The sequence below is a fragment of the Elgaria multicarinata genome, chromosome 4 (genome assembly GCF_023053635.1).
Source record: "Elgaria multicarinata webbii isolate HBS135686 ecotype San Diego chromosome 4, rElgMul1.1.pri, whole genome shotgun sequence".
In the NCBI taxonomy this organism is placed as follows: Eukaryota; Metazoa; Chordata; class Lepidosauria; order Squamata; family Anguidae; genus Elgaria; species Elgaria multicarinata.
In genome coordinates this window covers 63,887,994-63,904,650 of record NC_086174.1, presented here as the reverse complement: position 1 = coordinate 63,904,650, position 16,657 = coordinate 63,887,994, and the positions used below count along the sequence as shown (strand labels likewise).

Genomic DNA, 16,657 nt, shown 5'->3' with positions numbered 1-16,657 from the left:
GGGCTCACTTCAGAGTACTGCTTTTGAACTATAATCCCCAAAGATAATCAGCATGCTCTCTTAACATTGTTCTAATGACAGAGGCACAAATAAGCATTTTTGGTGTTCTCCCCACCCCCCAAACAATGAACCCTGTAAACTGAAGATTTGTCAGTTTATCCCATTTTAGAATATTGTTTTAATTATTCTATAGTTTTGTCCCCCATTGGGCTCTTGAAGGGACTTAGAAACGTATAAAACAAACTACAGTAAAATCACAATGTCAAAATTACAACATCCGATTAGGGACAATGCTACAACTTGTAGAGATGCAACCTCAATCTCTTTTGAAAGACAATCCTAAATAGGAAATTGTTTGCCTTCTGAAGATTAGGAGAGAGTTGGCCAAGTGGGCTTCCCTGGAAAGGGAGCTTCAGAGATAGGGTACCACCCTAGTGTAGCAGCCAAAATCCAGACAATTAGGATTTACAAAGCAGGGCTTCATCCAAAGATCTCCAGGCACAGCAAAGTGGAGACCACATGGGAGGATATATTTATTCAGACACCCTGTTTCAATGCTGTTTAAGACTTTAAAGGTCAACTTTGAATTGGACTCAAACAAATTAGAGTACAGATTCTGAAGGATAAATGTTAGATCATCACTCCAGCAACTACACGTCAAGAGTCTCTGTTCATGAAGAAAAGGTCACAGTTGGAACACTAAGTGAAATGGAGCAGGGTTGGGGCAACACTTCTGGCCACAGCTGCTACCTGACACTCAAGTAGCAATGCTGGATCCAAAGTGTAAATTCTTTTAGAAGAAGTATGGCCCCATCTAGAACAAACTTAGCGGGTTAAAGCTCAAAGCCTAACTATTTTCTGAAGATTGTGTTAGTATGTCTGTTTTGGTTGACACTTGGTGGCTTGGTGGTAGGGTGCTATTTTAATTAACTATTCCTGTTCTGAAATATTTTATCTGTGTTAGAGTAAGGTAAAATACATTATTAATATAGGGTTGCTTTTTGTAGGTAGTAGTAATTTATTAATGCTTAGGCCTTAGGCCATTCACATACAAAATAAATACAATATGAAGGGACAACAATATAAAAATACTGCATATAATCACATATATGCTTTTTGTATTAACTGACTTTTTTCTCTGACAATCCACCTTGCAAGTCAGACTTCCCATCTAGACTGTGCTTATGTTGTATTTTCATGCCCAGAATGCAATATCTAAAAGTATGTCTGTTAAGCTTTAAGGTTCACAAATCTCCAGTGAAGCAAAAATAGTTGAAGGCAGTTGTGGGGCATAAAGCCAGTTTATATTGATTAGTGATCTACATTTTTTCCTCTTCTGCTAGTCTTCTACTAGTCATGCAAGCTTGGCTTGAGAAAGACCTTGTGACCCCCCCTTAAAAGCCACCTGCTTGTCCTTTGGGAAACCAGCTTCACATGTGAAGCATCACAAGTTATAGCTGTGTTAAGCTAATATGGTTATTAATAAAAGACACACTAATCAATGCATTGCAGAAAGCAATGGTAACTATGTTGACTATTAGAACAAAAATCCAAAATCTACATTAGTGTAATACCTTTATTAGACCAAAAATGAAAACATTTTTGTTTTCATTTATTTGGCGTAATAAAGGTATTACACTATTACAGAATTTGGCTTGCAGAAGTAATCTTGTATATCTGTGGAGAAAAAATAGTTCCATTTTTATATGTTTAGTAGGCACTGGATGAGATTTATGAAAGAAATCAACTCAAGTTGTTCAGGATGCGTACTTGTATAATTTATAACAGGTTAAAATGTAATGAACTGTATTTATTTTAGGTGGTACACTGAGGATTTATGCAGACAGTTTGAAACCAAATATACCTTACAAGACAATCCTGCTATCTACTACAGATACTGCAGATTTTGCAGTTATTGAGGCACTGGAGAAGTATGGTTTGGAAAAGGAAAATCCAAAGGATTACTGTATAGCTCGTGTGAGTAAATTTATTAAAGAAAATAGTTTCAAGATAGTTAGCTTTCAGAAACCTTAATCCATCGGAGTATATTTTCTTAAAACTTCATTCATGTGTCCAAGTATAATGATGGATCGTTTAGGATATAATGTTTCTCCATTTGTTTCAACATTTAAAATCTTTAAAGGCAGTTTATTTTTATAGCTGTTTCATTACATTAAGTATTTCTGAAGATAGAACACTATTTTTCTTTGTAAACCAGTACAAAATCTTGACATGATATTTTACCTGCTTGAATCAGCTCCAGTAAACTAAATAGGCGCCTATATAAGGCAGAATATATGTGAACTGTTTAGGATGAGTTCAGATTTGTTGTTTAGTTTTGGTACAACTTCAATATAAGATAGCTTGTGAGAGATAGACTATTTGCCACTCAGCTGATTCATAATTGATGGTCGGCTTAAAATTATAGGGTGGTTGTTTGGACCCTTAGGCTCTTCAGATCTGAGGGTTTGGACGGTTGGGCCATATTCTTTGTTCAAGTGTCTCAGCTTTATTATACTGTCAAACAGCTTTATCTGTTGAGATTATCTTGATTTGGCATCTTGCCATAAAGAGGCAGTAGATTTTATTAGAAAACAGCAAGCCTTAGTGAAAGCGAGAAATGCTGAATTGGGCTCTTCACTTTTTTCTTTCTTCTTTTAATAAAGTTTTGGTTTGAAGGCTTCTAAAAGGCCCAGTCAGATAACCACTGCAGCCTTTAACAGGTGCTATTGTTGGCACATGCCAATATTTTAGTTGTGCTAGACCTTTTTGAAGAATGGGTTTGGTTAAAGCTATGATTGATTAAAGCTATGTTTGTGGTCAACCCAGCCTGTTGTGTTATGAGTACAGACCGAGACAGTTGTCTGATTAGGTCAGTGTTCTTTTTTCAAGGCCCATGGCGATTCCCAAACACTCCATTGACTGGTCTCAAACACATTGCCAGCCCCTCTCCCCACCTCTCTGAGCACCCTGCTTCTCTACAGAAAGAAAAAAGTTTTAGAATTACCCCTTCCCCACCAGAACGTTGTTGTTTTCCTGTAGCTGACTAGTGTGGATATGTGTGGAATCAATTTATGACGAAGGTGAAAGAAGAAAGTGCAAAAGCTGGGTTGCAGTTAAACCTCAAAAAAAACCAAGATTATGGCAACCAGCTTGATTGATAACTGGCAAATAGAGGGAGAAAACGTGGAGGCAGTGACAGACTTTGTATGTCTGGCCGCAAAGATTACTGCAGACGCTGACTGCAGCCAGGAAATCAGAAGACGTTTACTTCTAGGGGGGAGAGCAATGACAAATCTTGATAAAATAGTTAAGAGCAGAGACATCACACTGACAACAAAGGTCCGCATAGTTAAAGCAATGGTATTCCCCGTAGTAACCTATGGCTGAGAGAGCTGGGCCATAAGGAAGGCTGAGCGAAGGAAGATAGATGCTTTTGAACTGTGGTGTTGGAGGAAAATTCTGAGAGTGCCTTGGACTGCAAGAAGATCCAACCAGTCCATACTCCAGGAAATAAAGCCAGACTGCTCCCTTGAGGGAATGGTATTAAAGGCAAAACTGAAGTACTTTGGTCACATAATGAGAAGACAGGATACCCTGGAGAAGAGGCTGATGCTAGGGAAAGTGGAAGGCAAAAGGAAGAGGGGGGCCGACCAAGGGCAAGATGGATGGATGATATTCTGGAGGTGACGGACTCAACCTTGGGGGAGCTAGGGGTGGCGACTGCCAACAGAAAGCTCTGGCGTGGGCTGGTCCATGAAGTCACGAAGAGTCGGAAGTGACTGAACGAATAAACAACAACAACAACTTTACTTTCTTCATGTAAATTCATGGGGGAAGCCAGCCCTGCACCCTGTAAACAGGTACCTGGAAGTGAACAAAAAGACAGAAGAAAAGCCTGCTTGTGAGCAGCAGGCAGTATCATTCAACTTGAGAGGGGGTGGTAGAAGGGGTGGCAGTAGGGGTGGCAGTGAGGCCTGTATGGGCAAATCGCTTTACAATTGGCTCGATGAGGAGATTGAACTCTGAGAGAACAGAAATTGTTGTGGGCATGGTTATGCGAGAGAGTGACAGTGGGTAGATTCCAGGCAGCAGCATAGAAGAGATCAAATCCTGAGTCCGAAGGGGGAACCAGCAAGCACTAGCCCCCCCCCTCCATTTTTAAAAAGACACACACACACACACACACACACACTACCTGTTGGCCTGGGGAGTGCTGAAGTAGTTATGAGGGGTGGGGTTCCTGGGAGGCTCCTATTTGTGTGGGTAGGTGACTTCTTGGAATGGTGTCCTTACTTTCCGGTATGCCTGGTGAAATTCCAGTAAATCATACACTCATTGAAACAGGTTCTGAGAATGAGACTTTAAAAAAAAACAGTTAATGGGCTGCAGTGGTTGTGCTGTTTGTGCATCAAGTAGTTAAGGGGGAAACTTTTGTCTGCAGAGGAAAAATCAAAGAGGGAATAGCTGCTGCCGCACGGGGTCTTGTAAGGAGATGGTGTATGAAGAGCTGCTTACTTACTTGTGATCTCCTTTTTGCTGATTAATTATTTCCCATCCTTCCTTTTACACTATTTCATGGATTTCCTGCCTCCCTCATCCAGCTCCTGTCCATTTCCACTCCTTTCTGTTATTCAGTTTGAAAGGAAGCATGTGTATTTGAGTGGGCTGGCTATCATTGACTGCTTGGCAGCGGAAGGCGGAAATGTGTATTCTAGCCTGTGTTGCTTGTGTTTTGGTTTAGCTTGCTCATGGTAGTAGCTAAGGCTCTGCAAAAGATGCCTGCTCTAGAATGTGCAATAGCAATATTAGATTAGTCAGGGAAGAGACAGGCTCCCAGAATGAGTCCTAACCCATCTTGCTTACTATTCCCCACCCCATCTTTAATTGCTTCTGAGAATTGTTTCTGCAAAGGGTGCACAGTGAGAGGAGGAGGGGGTGACCAGGAGAGAGGCATGAGTGCTTTATGAGGAATAGATTCAAACTGCAGACAAATAAAAATAGGTAAATGTCAGAAAGGAGAGAAAGAGATGGTGAAATTACTACAAAGTCTGGCTGCAGAATGACAAAGGAAGATATTAAAGGAAAAGAGTTAAATAGGAAGCTAGAAAGGGGAGATGAGTTAAATGGAAGCAAAAGAGTTGGTGTGGAAAGGAAAAAGGTTAATGAAGGTAGTTAAATATGAAGGTAGAGATGAAAGAGAGAGAAAAAGGATCAGAGAGTGGATGGTGAAAACATCTCATTGCTATCTTCTCACCACTTCAGATTAGCTGGTGTTCTTTTTCAAATTGATTTAGAGCATTAGTGTGTGTGTGTGTGTGTGTGTGTGTGTGTGTATTAATTAGTTAGTTCGTGATTATGGTGGTGGCAGATACATCAACAGAGCAATTCTATTTATGTTTACTCAGAAGTAAGTCCCACTGCATTCAATGGAGTTTAGTCCCAGGAGAATGCACATAGAATTGCAGCCTAAATCAGTCTTCCCCAACCTAGTGCTCTCCAAATATTTTGGACTACAACTCCCAGTATTCCTGACCATTGGCTATGCTGGTTGGGGCTGATGGGAGTTGAAGTCCCATGATATGAAAGTAGGTTTTGCATTTGTTTCTTTTATGTTAATTTTTGTAGTAAGTTAATGTGGTTCTAACATTGTTTTGATTTGGTTTGGGGTTTTGCCAGAGTGGCTCGCACTTGAAAAATAGTGAAGGATGTTTGATGGCACTACCTTTTATATGGAAACGTGAGCCTAAGTTGCAAATTGAACTGAATGGTGGAGCAAGGTGTAGTCTACAGCAACATAATTATGTACTGCTTATGCTGTCAGTGTAATGAAAGCAGAAGATGGTGTGACCTTTGAGCATCTATCCTCAAGTAACTATTCTGTGCTTACACATAGTTTATCTTTACTGCAGGTCATGCTTCCTCCTGGTGCTCAACATTCTGATGATAAAGGTGCTAAAGAATCTATTCTTGATGATGATGAGTGCCCGCTTCAAATATTCAGGGAATGGCCAAGTGACAAAGGTAATTTTAGTTATTCAGAATATTTAACACAACACAGTGGTCATGTTGAGATGTAATGCCAAATCATTAGCACTTTGTGAATAAATCAGAAGAAACCTCAGACTCATGTACTCCATCCTTCCCTTGCATGAGGCAAGTGAACCGCCCAGAAAGCTTTGGCTATTGGGCATTATAGAAATGCAATAAATAAATAAATTCCTGTTTGCCTCGATGTCCGAATGACCAAATAATGTTTTCATGATCTTGCAAATCAGGATCAGACACCCAATTTTTGTAACAGGCAGTTGAAATGGAAGAGAGAAGGAGGGAGATGTGAACCCAAGTTTCCTCCAGGCTCATTCATGTAACACCAAACAAGGGCTAGGCATTACATATGAATGCAACACAAAATTGCTTAAAATAGAGAAGTCATACTTGATTTTACTAATGACTTCCTCTTTACTGAGTTAAGAATAATCAGGTTTAAGTAGCCCACTACATACTGAAAATATTTTTCCCCTTCAGTTGCTGTTCATGTGGCTTTGGACTAGTTACAGTGTGTCTTCATAGCTAATTTCGTACAGTTCATATGAAGATAAAATGAGATACTGTGACTTGTTCTGACTGAATCCTGAGCATTGGTCAGAAAATAAAATCTGAAGAACTGAAGATGATGTGGATTGATTAGCCTTATGTGGGTGTTAGCATAACACAATTTAAAATTGGCATAAATTGTGCAGTTTTTGTGATGTTCATATTGACTGCCTTGAGAGGCCTTGCAGAACTACTTAGCAGGGAACACATTTTATGATAAGATATAAATACCTGCCTGTTATGTACTTTACAGAAGGGCACAATCTCTTCAGTGTATTTAGCCATTTAATATTTTATATGTATGGGATGTATGCCTATGTTAAGTGCATGACTCAGATGATTTGTTTGTCATTCTGGGCTTTAGGGATATTGGTTTTTCAGTTAAAAAGGAGGCCTCCTGATTATGTCCCAAAGAAGTTTAAGAAACAAGTTGATGGAAAGCCATTAAAGGGGAAGGAAAGAGTTGACGGGTCTGCTTATGGTTCTTCCCTTCCTCCAGAGAAACTACCTTATCTGGTTGAACTAAGTCCAGGTAAGAATTATTTTTTAAAACAATATTCATTAATTTTCAGAATACTTTGCTTTCAGAGTTAATCTTGCATTTGTGGTACTTTATAGAATAGAATTTGGAGAGAGAAGTTGATTGCAGTTTCAAAAGGTAGCTTTAAGGTTACCCAAGAAAGCCATGGTAGCTCTTTGGTTGAGTCTAGTCTTGGATATATTCGATATTAGATAAAATGTTGGTTTTTGGGGTATCATGTTAAAATATAATAAGATAATGTCTTTTGGTTGTCATTAGTTTAGGTGTATACTTACTGTATGGACTTAAAAACCAAGCAATGTGGTTGAAATGCTTTGGGCCTGTTAGGACAATGTGCTGAAAATGGTTAGTGAGTGTGTTTAAACCATGGTTATATAGCCAGCATTGTTAGGAATGGTTCACACGGCATACGAAGTCATGGTTCACATTACACACTGAGCCATAATATTTACCTCAAAATATTTAACAGCTATTGCTTAGCATGTTATCTGAACAGAGTCAGTGTATGTCTACCCTACACGCTGGATTGCATCCAAAGAACCATAAACTGAAGGAAAATAGCTACTTGTACTGCTCTCTAACACTTGCACAAGAATTCATTTGCACAAGAATTCACATGGTGCTGCAATAGGTAAAGTCTATACATATTTCTCAGACTTCTGCTTGGCTTTTTGGTTTTAGTTTCATATTGCTTGCACAACATTTTAGAGCAAGGTGTAAAATGTTCCTTCCATGAGTGGAATACACCTTGCACATGCAGTTGGGCACTGTTGGATCCTAACTGTTATTCTATTTGGTAATGATTTAAGGACATGATACTTGAGCTTAATTTGGTGTTCCCAAATTTCTGATAGCTGAGATGCTTTTTTAAAAAAAATGTAGATCCATTTCTTAAAACAACAACAAAATTTTTACACCCACAAAGGTTTAGTTTTAGGGTTTGTAAGTTGATGATTACCTGTCCTCAGAGGAGCTGACCTCATACATTTTGGTATAAATCAGAGAATGACATCTGATCAGAAGGAGGCAAATCCAGTTCAGTGACTCATTCAGAGATGGAATGGGCAGCCACTTCTGAAGGCACATAGGTCTGTTGCATCTGTTCATCAGAAGAGATTGATTCAATTCCATCCAGTGGAGAGTCATGGCAGAATAACCTGTCTTTGTGGAGGCTGATTTGCAAGGAGGCAAAGTTAGAGCAATGAATTTTGCAAGCACACAGTGGAGATATCCCTTTGTGAGTGAGTAGTTTGGGCTCAGGGAATATTGTAATTTCACTTCTTCATGGTAGCACAGGATCAGTACTTTGTAGTGCACTAATGTACAGTGGTGCACTATTTGGAGATAATTGCTTGTTGCATGAGAGCCACTGTGGCATCATAGATAGCATATTGATAAAAATAAAACAATTTTATTGTAATTCTTTTCCTATAAGCATACTGACAAATGCACTGCAAATATACAGCGAGGTTTATTCCCCTCTTTTTAAAATATATTCCTGATTGTGATTTGAATACCAAGTTCTGCTTGTAGACTGCTTTGAAAATTCCGTTAGTTTAACATACAGTGTCTAGGTTGCGAACCAGGCTCACACAATGGAAACAAATTTTGCCAGTGCATTTTTAACAGCAGTGCAGTCTCCTAGTCTATTTCCTTGTGCAATTCAAAGTGCTTGTGCTTGCAATTAAATGGCTTGGGGATGGGGAATCTGAAGGATTGCTTTCTCCAATTTGAGCCTGCCCATATGCTGAGATCATTTGCCTGTCTCTTGGTGTCCCTGCCATATGAGGTGAGGTGGGAGGTGACAGTGGAAAGGCCTTTTTGTTGTGTTTTCTCAGCACCAGGAGAGGACCTTTCAATTTTCCCAGGCCTTTTAACTCTATTTTATCTGCTGCTTTTTTATCATCATTGTTTTTTTATGTATTTTCCAGTGTTTTATTTTATTTGAAAATATTTTTTTATTGAAGAGTGGCATATAAATTCTTAAAATAAACATGTCACTATGTGCGTCTTGCAATAATCTGCATGTAGAAAAAGATACTCCGAGCTTGTAGGTATTGCTAATGCAGCACATATAGATGTCTCCAAGGATGTGTCATGTTTTTCCAGTGTAGTAATTTACTAGATTGTTGGAGGCTAACCAACTTTTTTTTTGTCTGTGACTGGCAAACTTTTGTATTGACTGCATCCTTTTGCGGCTGGCTTAATTGACTTGGTTAAGTACAAATTTGAAAGCTATTGTAAGATTTGATATTTGGAACAAATCAGTGTGGGAAATTTCCTTAGTGTTACTAGTATATGTACATGAAGTGTACGTACAAAGTGCATGCTGAAGGAGGTAATTAAAAAAAATACTGGTACCAGTTTTTCATTGGCAGCAGTTATGAGTTTTATTTGAGCATTTTAGTTATAGCTTATCATTTGAATTTTGTTATAGTGTCAGTTATTATGTATCTTGTGTTTCATATACAGTTGTTTATGAATACAATTGTAAAAGTATCTAGTAGCACTCTAGCCAAGCAGTGTACCACAGTCTTAATATTTTCAGGGTATAAACAAAAACAATGGCGTTTAAGAGGCTTTTCCTGATTTTCATGCAGCTTGTCTACCCTTAGGGACTGTGAGGGGTGGTTCCTCCTGCTCTGAAAGCTAATTTTTATTCTGTGTCTTATGAAGAAGTCTTACTCATGCAGATAGATCTGTACATAGAAGAAGAGAAATTCAAAGGCATCTCCCCCACCCCCAGTTTTGGGCATTTCCTATGACTGAATTCCGTGTAACTGAAAGGAAGGTATAAGAGATGCCTGGGGCAATAATAATGGTTTTATCAAGGTTGCTTCATTCCCACGAAGATTATGCGCCTTTGAATGTGTGAGATATTGAATGTTGCTTAATATTCAGTATTTTTCACATTTAGAATTAATATGAATGTAGGATATTTTATTAATCATAACACATGAAATTGGATGTGAAAATTTGTTTTGCCCTGAGTACACAGTCTAGGCGACCAGTAGTTATGTACTCGAAGCAAAATAAACCCACCTTTCTTTCATATGTGATACCGCACATGTTCTTTTTACATGCAGATATTGCTCTGTAGGAAAAATATTACACATGACAACATTCGGAGAGAATGCTCTTCTGCCCTGTAATCTGGGACTACTCTGTATGGGAAACTGGGGTCATGGGTGGGTATACCATGACAGTACTCTGCATGTTTGTAATGTTAAGGATGGTACCCTGATAAACTCAAACAATAAATGAGTGGAAGACATAAGAGTTTATAAAACAAAACAAAAGCCTAATGTAAAGTAAGTTTCTAGCCTGTATACAATAAATGATGGCCTTTCCACTTTGCTTGGTGATTTTTCTGTGCTTTCTTCTAGCAGCTTGTTGCCAACTACTTAATCGTATTAATCCACCCACAACACCAATGTCTATATATTCTGTGCAGTTTTTAAAGTTGAAAGCGTTAAAAGCACTGCATCCTTTTAAATTGAGTAAGTGTTGTTGGCTTACAGTTTCACTCTTTCCTATCTTTTCTTTTCTCTGCCCTCTTCCGCATGTTCTGCATGGTATCTGTTCTGCTGATGCTGCCTTCACCTGGGTCCTGTGCATGTGTTTTCTAACCCCAGGGAGAAGGAATCACTTTGCCTACTACAACTATCACACTTATGAAGGTAATGCTACTATTTAATACTGTTCTTTTTCACTAGTCACTAAAATCTGTGTTGGCACAAAGGTCCTTTGTCCATTTTGAAAATGGAGATCTTGCATTTTTCTTGTTTTATTGGTGAGTTGGAGCAAAACCCAGGTAATATGACTGTGTGAAGATTAGCATAAACCTTCCCTGTTCCTCATCTATTGCTTCAGGGTGTGAAGGAGAGGAGTAATTCCAAATTACACATTTTAAAAGTTATCAGAATGAGTAGCGTGCCTATCTATAGCTAGTCTATCTATTACTCATCTGGAGTTCACATATTGATCGTTATGTGAACTGCCCAGAGAGTTTTGGCTATGCGTCGGTATACAAATGCAATAAATAAATAAATGAATAAATAAATAATAGTACTCTGATTTTTATCATACATAGCAAGCAGGGCATTGTTGAGAGGATTTGGTATCACAATACTAAATTCAGTTGCTCATGCACATGTTGGCTTGGTCCAATAGCTTGAACTTATATGTTTTACTTTCTAATTTTAATTAAAAAAAACTTTTTCACAAATGAGTATTTACACTTAAACTTTTAACGAAAGGAGTGCCAGTGTACACCTGTGTGTGTGTGTGTGTGTGTGTGTGTGTATCAAACATGATGTTGTTTTCAATAGGTACTATAAAAAAATATTTATGAATCCTTCCGGTTGCTGGCTGATGTCAGTAGTTAATCTTTAGGGGAAAAAACATATAAAAAAGACAACAGTGCACTACATTAAACATATATGATAGTGTTGCTGCTGCTTTTGAAATATCCCATTTCTGTAACTTGACTGCTAACTGCAACATTTTCATAAGCTTATTTTCTTTTTTGTGTTTACGGGTGGTGGCGGGAGTGATGTTTGAACACCTGCAGGAAATTTAAAATCTTGGGGTGGAATCCAGTTAGCTCATCCTGTTATAAAATAGTTTCCATTGATGAAATGAGGTGGAGGGCAATTTTCCCTCCCTCCTGCAACTTTCAAAATCTGCTCTGTAGTGTTCAAGACAGCTCCAGATGTGAGGGACTGAGGTAGAGATAAGATTTGAAATGGGGACTTTCTTATTTTTAGCTCAGTTTCTTAGGCAATATGCTGTACTAGCTTTCATTAATACTCAAGCCTAATACTCAAGACAGAGGTCCAATGTTTAGTTATTAGTTTAACTAACGAGTTAGAACAAACCAAAGTTTTTTTCTAGTTCAGGTGTAACACACAACTGTGGTTTGTTGTAAAGTAGAAGTTTTCATTATCATTCCTTGCATGAAGAGGAGGTTTGTGTGCCAGCCCAAAACTCATTCACAACCACCTAAAGCAGCCTGCAAGTTTTGTCCAGTAGATGTTGTCCTAATATTTATCTTCCTATTAAGGGTGCATGTGATGATATGAAAAAATTGCTAGGAATTGTATGTTCAACAATTGTATGCAGACATTGGTTAAACCTAAAAATACATCACTGTAGATATTTTACTGATTGGCTTTGATTTCACATATATGTATTCGAAATATAGTAAACCAAAGTGAAATGACTTCCTGAAACTAAGCTAAGATCTTGATAAATAAATACTACAGGCTTAATGCCCATGTGTAGAGAGATTATTATAGAGCAGTGGTCTTCAACAGGTAGGTTGTGACGCAAAAGTGGGTCACGAGATCAGTCCAGATGCATCAAGGCAAATCTGTTGCTGCCACATTGGGAGTCTGAGGTGTGGGTCCCAGGTCTGGACCAGTTGAAGACCACTGCTATAGAGCATGAGAGATCATCTCCAATCCCTAGTGCCCCCAGGCAGGCACACATACAAATACTGCATCAGGCCATTGAGGGGAATAGGAGGCCTTGGGATGTCTCATATTCCCATTCAGCTCACCCCCCTGTCCTGCTTGGGCAGAGAACATGACATTGTGTTCTCTGATGAAGCCCTCAGCTTGCAGGCACTGTATGTATGGTAGGAATAGATCAAGCCCTTTGTGTGCTAGTCCTTTTGAAGTCCTTTTCTAAATTGAGTTTAAAATTCTAATGAAACCAGACTAGTTCTGAGTCTAGGCAAGCTCTTAACTAGACAGATAAATACTTTGTTCTTTCAGAAATGTTTACTCAGTGATTGGTTACTTTTTTAAGTTGCATGTTCTGCATTTCAAATGTTTGCTGAAAGTATATTGTAGAAACTTCATGTTGACACAGCTTCTAAAGTATAACAAAAGCAGATATAAAATTGAACTACTGTGGAAAGCAAAGGCTACAAAACTAAATGTGTTATCATTTTTTGTTGTTGAAAATGACAAATTGCATGTTTCAGTGGAAACATTAGTATAGCTAATATTTTTTGCTCTAGTTGATCAACTCCGCTTATGGGATGCTACTGCTGGTACGAATTGAGGGAGGCAGTCTACACTGATTCATCCTTTCCCTGCAGCCTTCTATGTCCCCCCACCCCCAATTTTCTCCATTGGGTTGGGAAACCCTGTGGAATAGCATAGGAGGTGACACTGGGTCAAGGGGAAAGCAGGAAAAAAAAAAGTTCCCCTCTTCTATCAGTTAGAGCCTCTTGCTGGATTGGAATTCCTTCAAGGAGCCCTTCTGCTTGTAAAAAGGCCACTCTGGATCCAAGCGAAAGAATATAAGCAGGAGCAGAGGCGTAAAAGCCTAACTCTCAAAGGCTGAGCAATATATGTATATATCATATAAATCTTTGTTCTTGGCATATGTGTACTGTATTTGAAGGAAAACCTAGAGATATGCATTGATCCTTACCTCAAGAGAGAATAATAAAGGCTTGTAAATAAGCCCAGAAATGTTACTAGTCCGCTTTTTACTCATAAGAGATAGTGGTAGATGGGGTACATCATCCTTCCTTTTCCAGACCCCTTTATGAGCAAAAAAAGGATAGCAGGTTTTTTTGCAGGCTTGATTTCTATGCTGGGTGTGGAGGTAACAACACCCTATGTTTCTGAGCTGCATTCTCTCCCTCCAGCAGCTCACAGTCCACCCATCTGCATATAATTCTTGTCTTTAGTGATGACCAGGTGAGTGGTTAAATATATTGCTCAAATAATTTTATTTATTTATAAATTAATAGTCTCATTTTGGCCCAAGGTGACTTACAATTAAAATGCTGTAAAAAGAACCAGCAGTGAAAACTCAAAAACCAACACATGTATTAAGTGCCTAACGCTTTTGTGCCTCATTCTCTAGTTTAGCTTTAGGGGGAAACTTAATAATATGTTAAAATGTGTGATCACATTTGCATGTGTTACTTCCCCCCCTTTTTTAAAAAGACAGAAATAGCTGTGGGCAAAGGGCAATCTGGATCAGTACTATGGTGTGGACCCTTTCCCATATTATTTTCCCTATGAAAATGGTTCGTGCATACCCCTCCCCCACTATTATTTGCCCCAGCAGGGGTGCTAGTATTGGGTATGGTGCAAAAGCAACTTCCCTTCTGAGGCAAATAGCGGTTACAAGGGGAAACAATGTGAGGAGATGGGTTAACCCCCATTCCCCTGTGCCATGTCTGGATCAGGAGCGTCCTCAGCTGCTATTTTTAAACACGCTTAAGACCTAGTTTGGGCCTGACTCTGTTGTTCATCCTGTCATTCCCCCCTTGCTGCTGTCTGGATATCCGCTCTTGTTTGCTCAGTTTCATCTTCCCGCTCTTTTCTCATTCTGCATCCTGCTTTTGTCGCCCATCCTCTGCCTCCTCTCACATCTTGCTTCATCCTTCCAACTGCTTATGCTCTCACCACCTCAATCTATCCTCATTTGGTTCCCCCCCCCCCATATATCTCTTATCCTTCCTGCTTCTGTCATCCTTCCTCCCAACAGAAGCCTGCCTGATGGTTTTTGAAAACCTGCCAGGCCCTCTCTGGTCTGAATACTTTGTAGTAGTAAGAAGATGAGTATGGCATGCACTGCACCCATCCAATGCCTTTTTGAATTTTGAATTTTCTTTAACTTTTTATATTTGTACATATCTCAGGATTCACATGAACATAACATAGGAAGAGCCCTGCTGAATCAAACCAAGGGTCCATCTAGTCCAGCACTTTGTTCACAAAGTGGCCAACCAGTGGCCCTGTTTCCTGTTTAAGCTACAGTGGAGTCAGAATGCTGAGACTGAGTGCAGCATTAGTATTTATTAAATTTTATTTGTTTAAAATTATTTTAGGCCACCTTTAAAGGTAAAAGTAGGAATAAAGAGAAACCATATACACTCTTATTATTTATTTATTATATTTTTAATCTTCCCAGTAACCAGTGTTCTCTGGGAAGATTACAAACAGTTTATTATTTATTTTTATCTGGCCCTTTGTCCAAGGACCTCAGAATGGTGTACATAAAGTGATCGCCAATAAATTAAGACATACTATCACTTGCATACATCACATTGAGGTTTTTTACAAACAAAGAACCTGATCTTTGTTTGTAAAAAACCTCAATGTGATGTATGCAAGTGATAGTATGTCTTTCATCCAGGGTCTACCTATATGATCCAAATTCTATACCGTATTTCTTCAATTCTAAGATGCCCCCCCATATAAACATCTCTAAAAACAGGGTGTGTCTTAGGTTTTTTTTTCTGTTGGTGGTACTGAAATTAGTGTGCGTCTTACAATCGAAGAAATACAGTAATTTGACTAACTCTTAAGACAGTCTGAGTACTTCGCACACTACATGATTATAATCAACATGGTGTGGATTAAGGCTAGTGTCGAGTTGACTTTTAGTTAATGGGTGTTTGATTGACACATCCCCCGTCCTCTCCCCCCCTCAGTCCTCCGCTGGTATCCCATCAGCCATTGTGACTTCTGCTGTCTGTACTAGAGTGGCAGACACCGTTGGTCGCTCTTGCCAGGAGACTCTGTAGTTGCTGAAAATAACCAACTGTGTGCGATGAAATAGACACAACCAACGGTTGTTCAAATAGTCAACACTGCACAGTGTTGGTTATTTGCGTTGGTTATTTCGACTGAATAACCAACCATGGTGTGAAAAAGTCCCAACAGATGACACAATAACCAACTGTTGATTTTTTAACCCACCTTTGGTTATTGTGTCATCCAAACCCAGCTGAGAGCCCCCTCCCTCCTGCCACCAACTGTCTCTGCAGAGGCCACCAGTGAGGGAGGAAGCAGCAGCCAGGCACCTCTCCACCGTGCCTGGGTCCAGCTCCAGCTGAGAGCCCCCTCCCTCCTGCTGTCACCTGTAACTGCTGAACTTTGCAACTAAGATTGTAGTGCCTGAATTTGCTTTCCTTTTCCCCCTCCTCCTCCTCCCTCCCAATCCCCTTTCCTTTTGTGTCATGTCTTTTAGATTGTAAGCCTGTGGGCAGGGACTGTCAAGAAATACTTTTGTAAGCCGCCGTGAGAGCCTTTTTTGGCTGAATGGCGGCATAAAAATCCTTAAATAAATAAATAAATAATGTCTTATATTATTTTAATGTACATTTTGTCTGAGCAGATTTTTGTGTTCTGTCTCTACAAATGACTGCATAATGCACACATATCTTATCTTCTCTATTGAATGCAGTGGAATTCAATATTTAGGACTTCTACTTTGTTTCAGTTACGTTGAGGCAGCTGCTTGTGTGAGCACTGCAGTAAGGCAGAGGTGATCTCAACATTGAGCACGTAGTAATTTCTTAATATTGGTTCCATAAATTTAGTTTGCTCATCACGGTTCTACATGATATTGCTCTTAATCTCTATGGTGTGAATCTTCAAATAACTGTCATTAAAAAAGATTAATGGAGGATCCAGTGAATGCTCTGGGGGGGGGGGGAGATCTAGTATATATGATAGGGGTGGGTAACATGTGGCTGCAGGT

At 39.2% G+C, this 16,657-nt stretch overlaps 1 protein-coding gene across 14 annotated transcripts in view; it reads left to right on the top strand.

The window, feature by feature from the left end:
* AFDN (afadin, adherens junction formation factor) overlaps positions 1-16,657 on the top strand; it is a 113,036-nt gene that overhangs the window by 35,341 nt on the left and 61,038 nt on the right. For 11 of the 14 annotated variants that reach the window (XM_063124444.1, XM_063124439.1, XM_063124442.1 and 8 more), the window contains exons 6-9: positions 1,820-1,977; positions 5,913-6,024; positions 6,962-7,129; positions 10,774-10,818. In XM_063124444.1, the coding sequence (XP_062980514.1) occupies positions 1,820-1,977; positions 5,913-6,024; positions 6,962-7,129; positions 10,774-10,818 (483 nt within the window). The remainder of the gene's footprint in view (positions 1-1,819; positions 1,978-5,912; positions 6,025-6,961; positions 7,130-10,773; positions 10,819-16,657) is intronic. The other 3 variants (XM_063124450.1, XM_063124446.1, XM_063124445.1) reach the window with 1 other exon arrangement.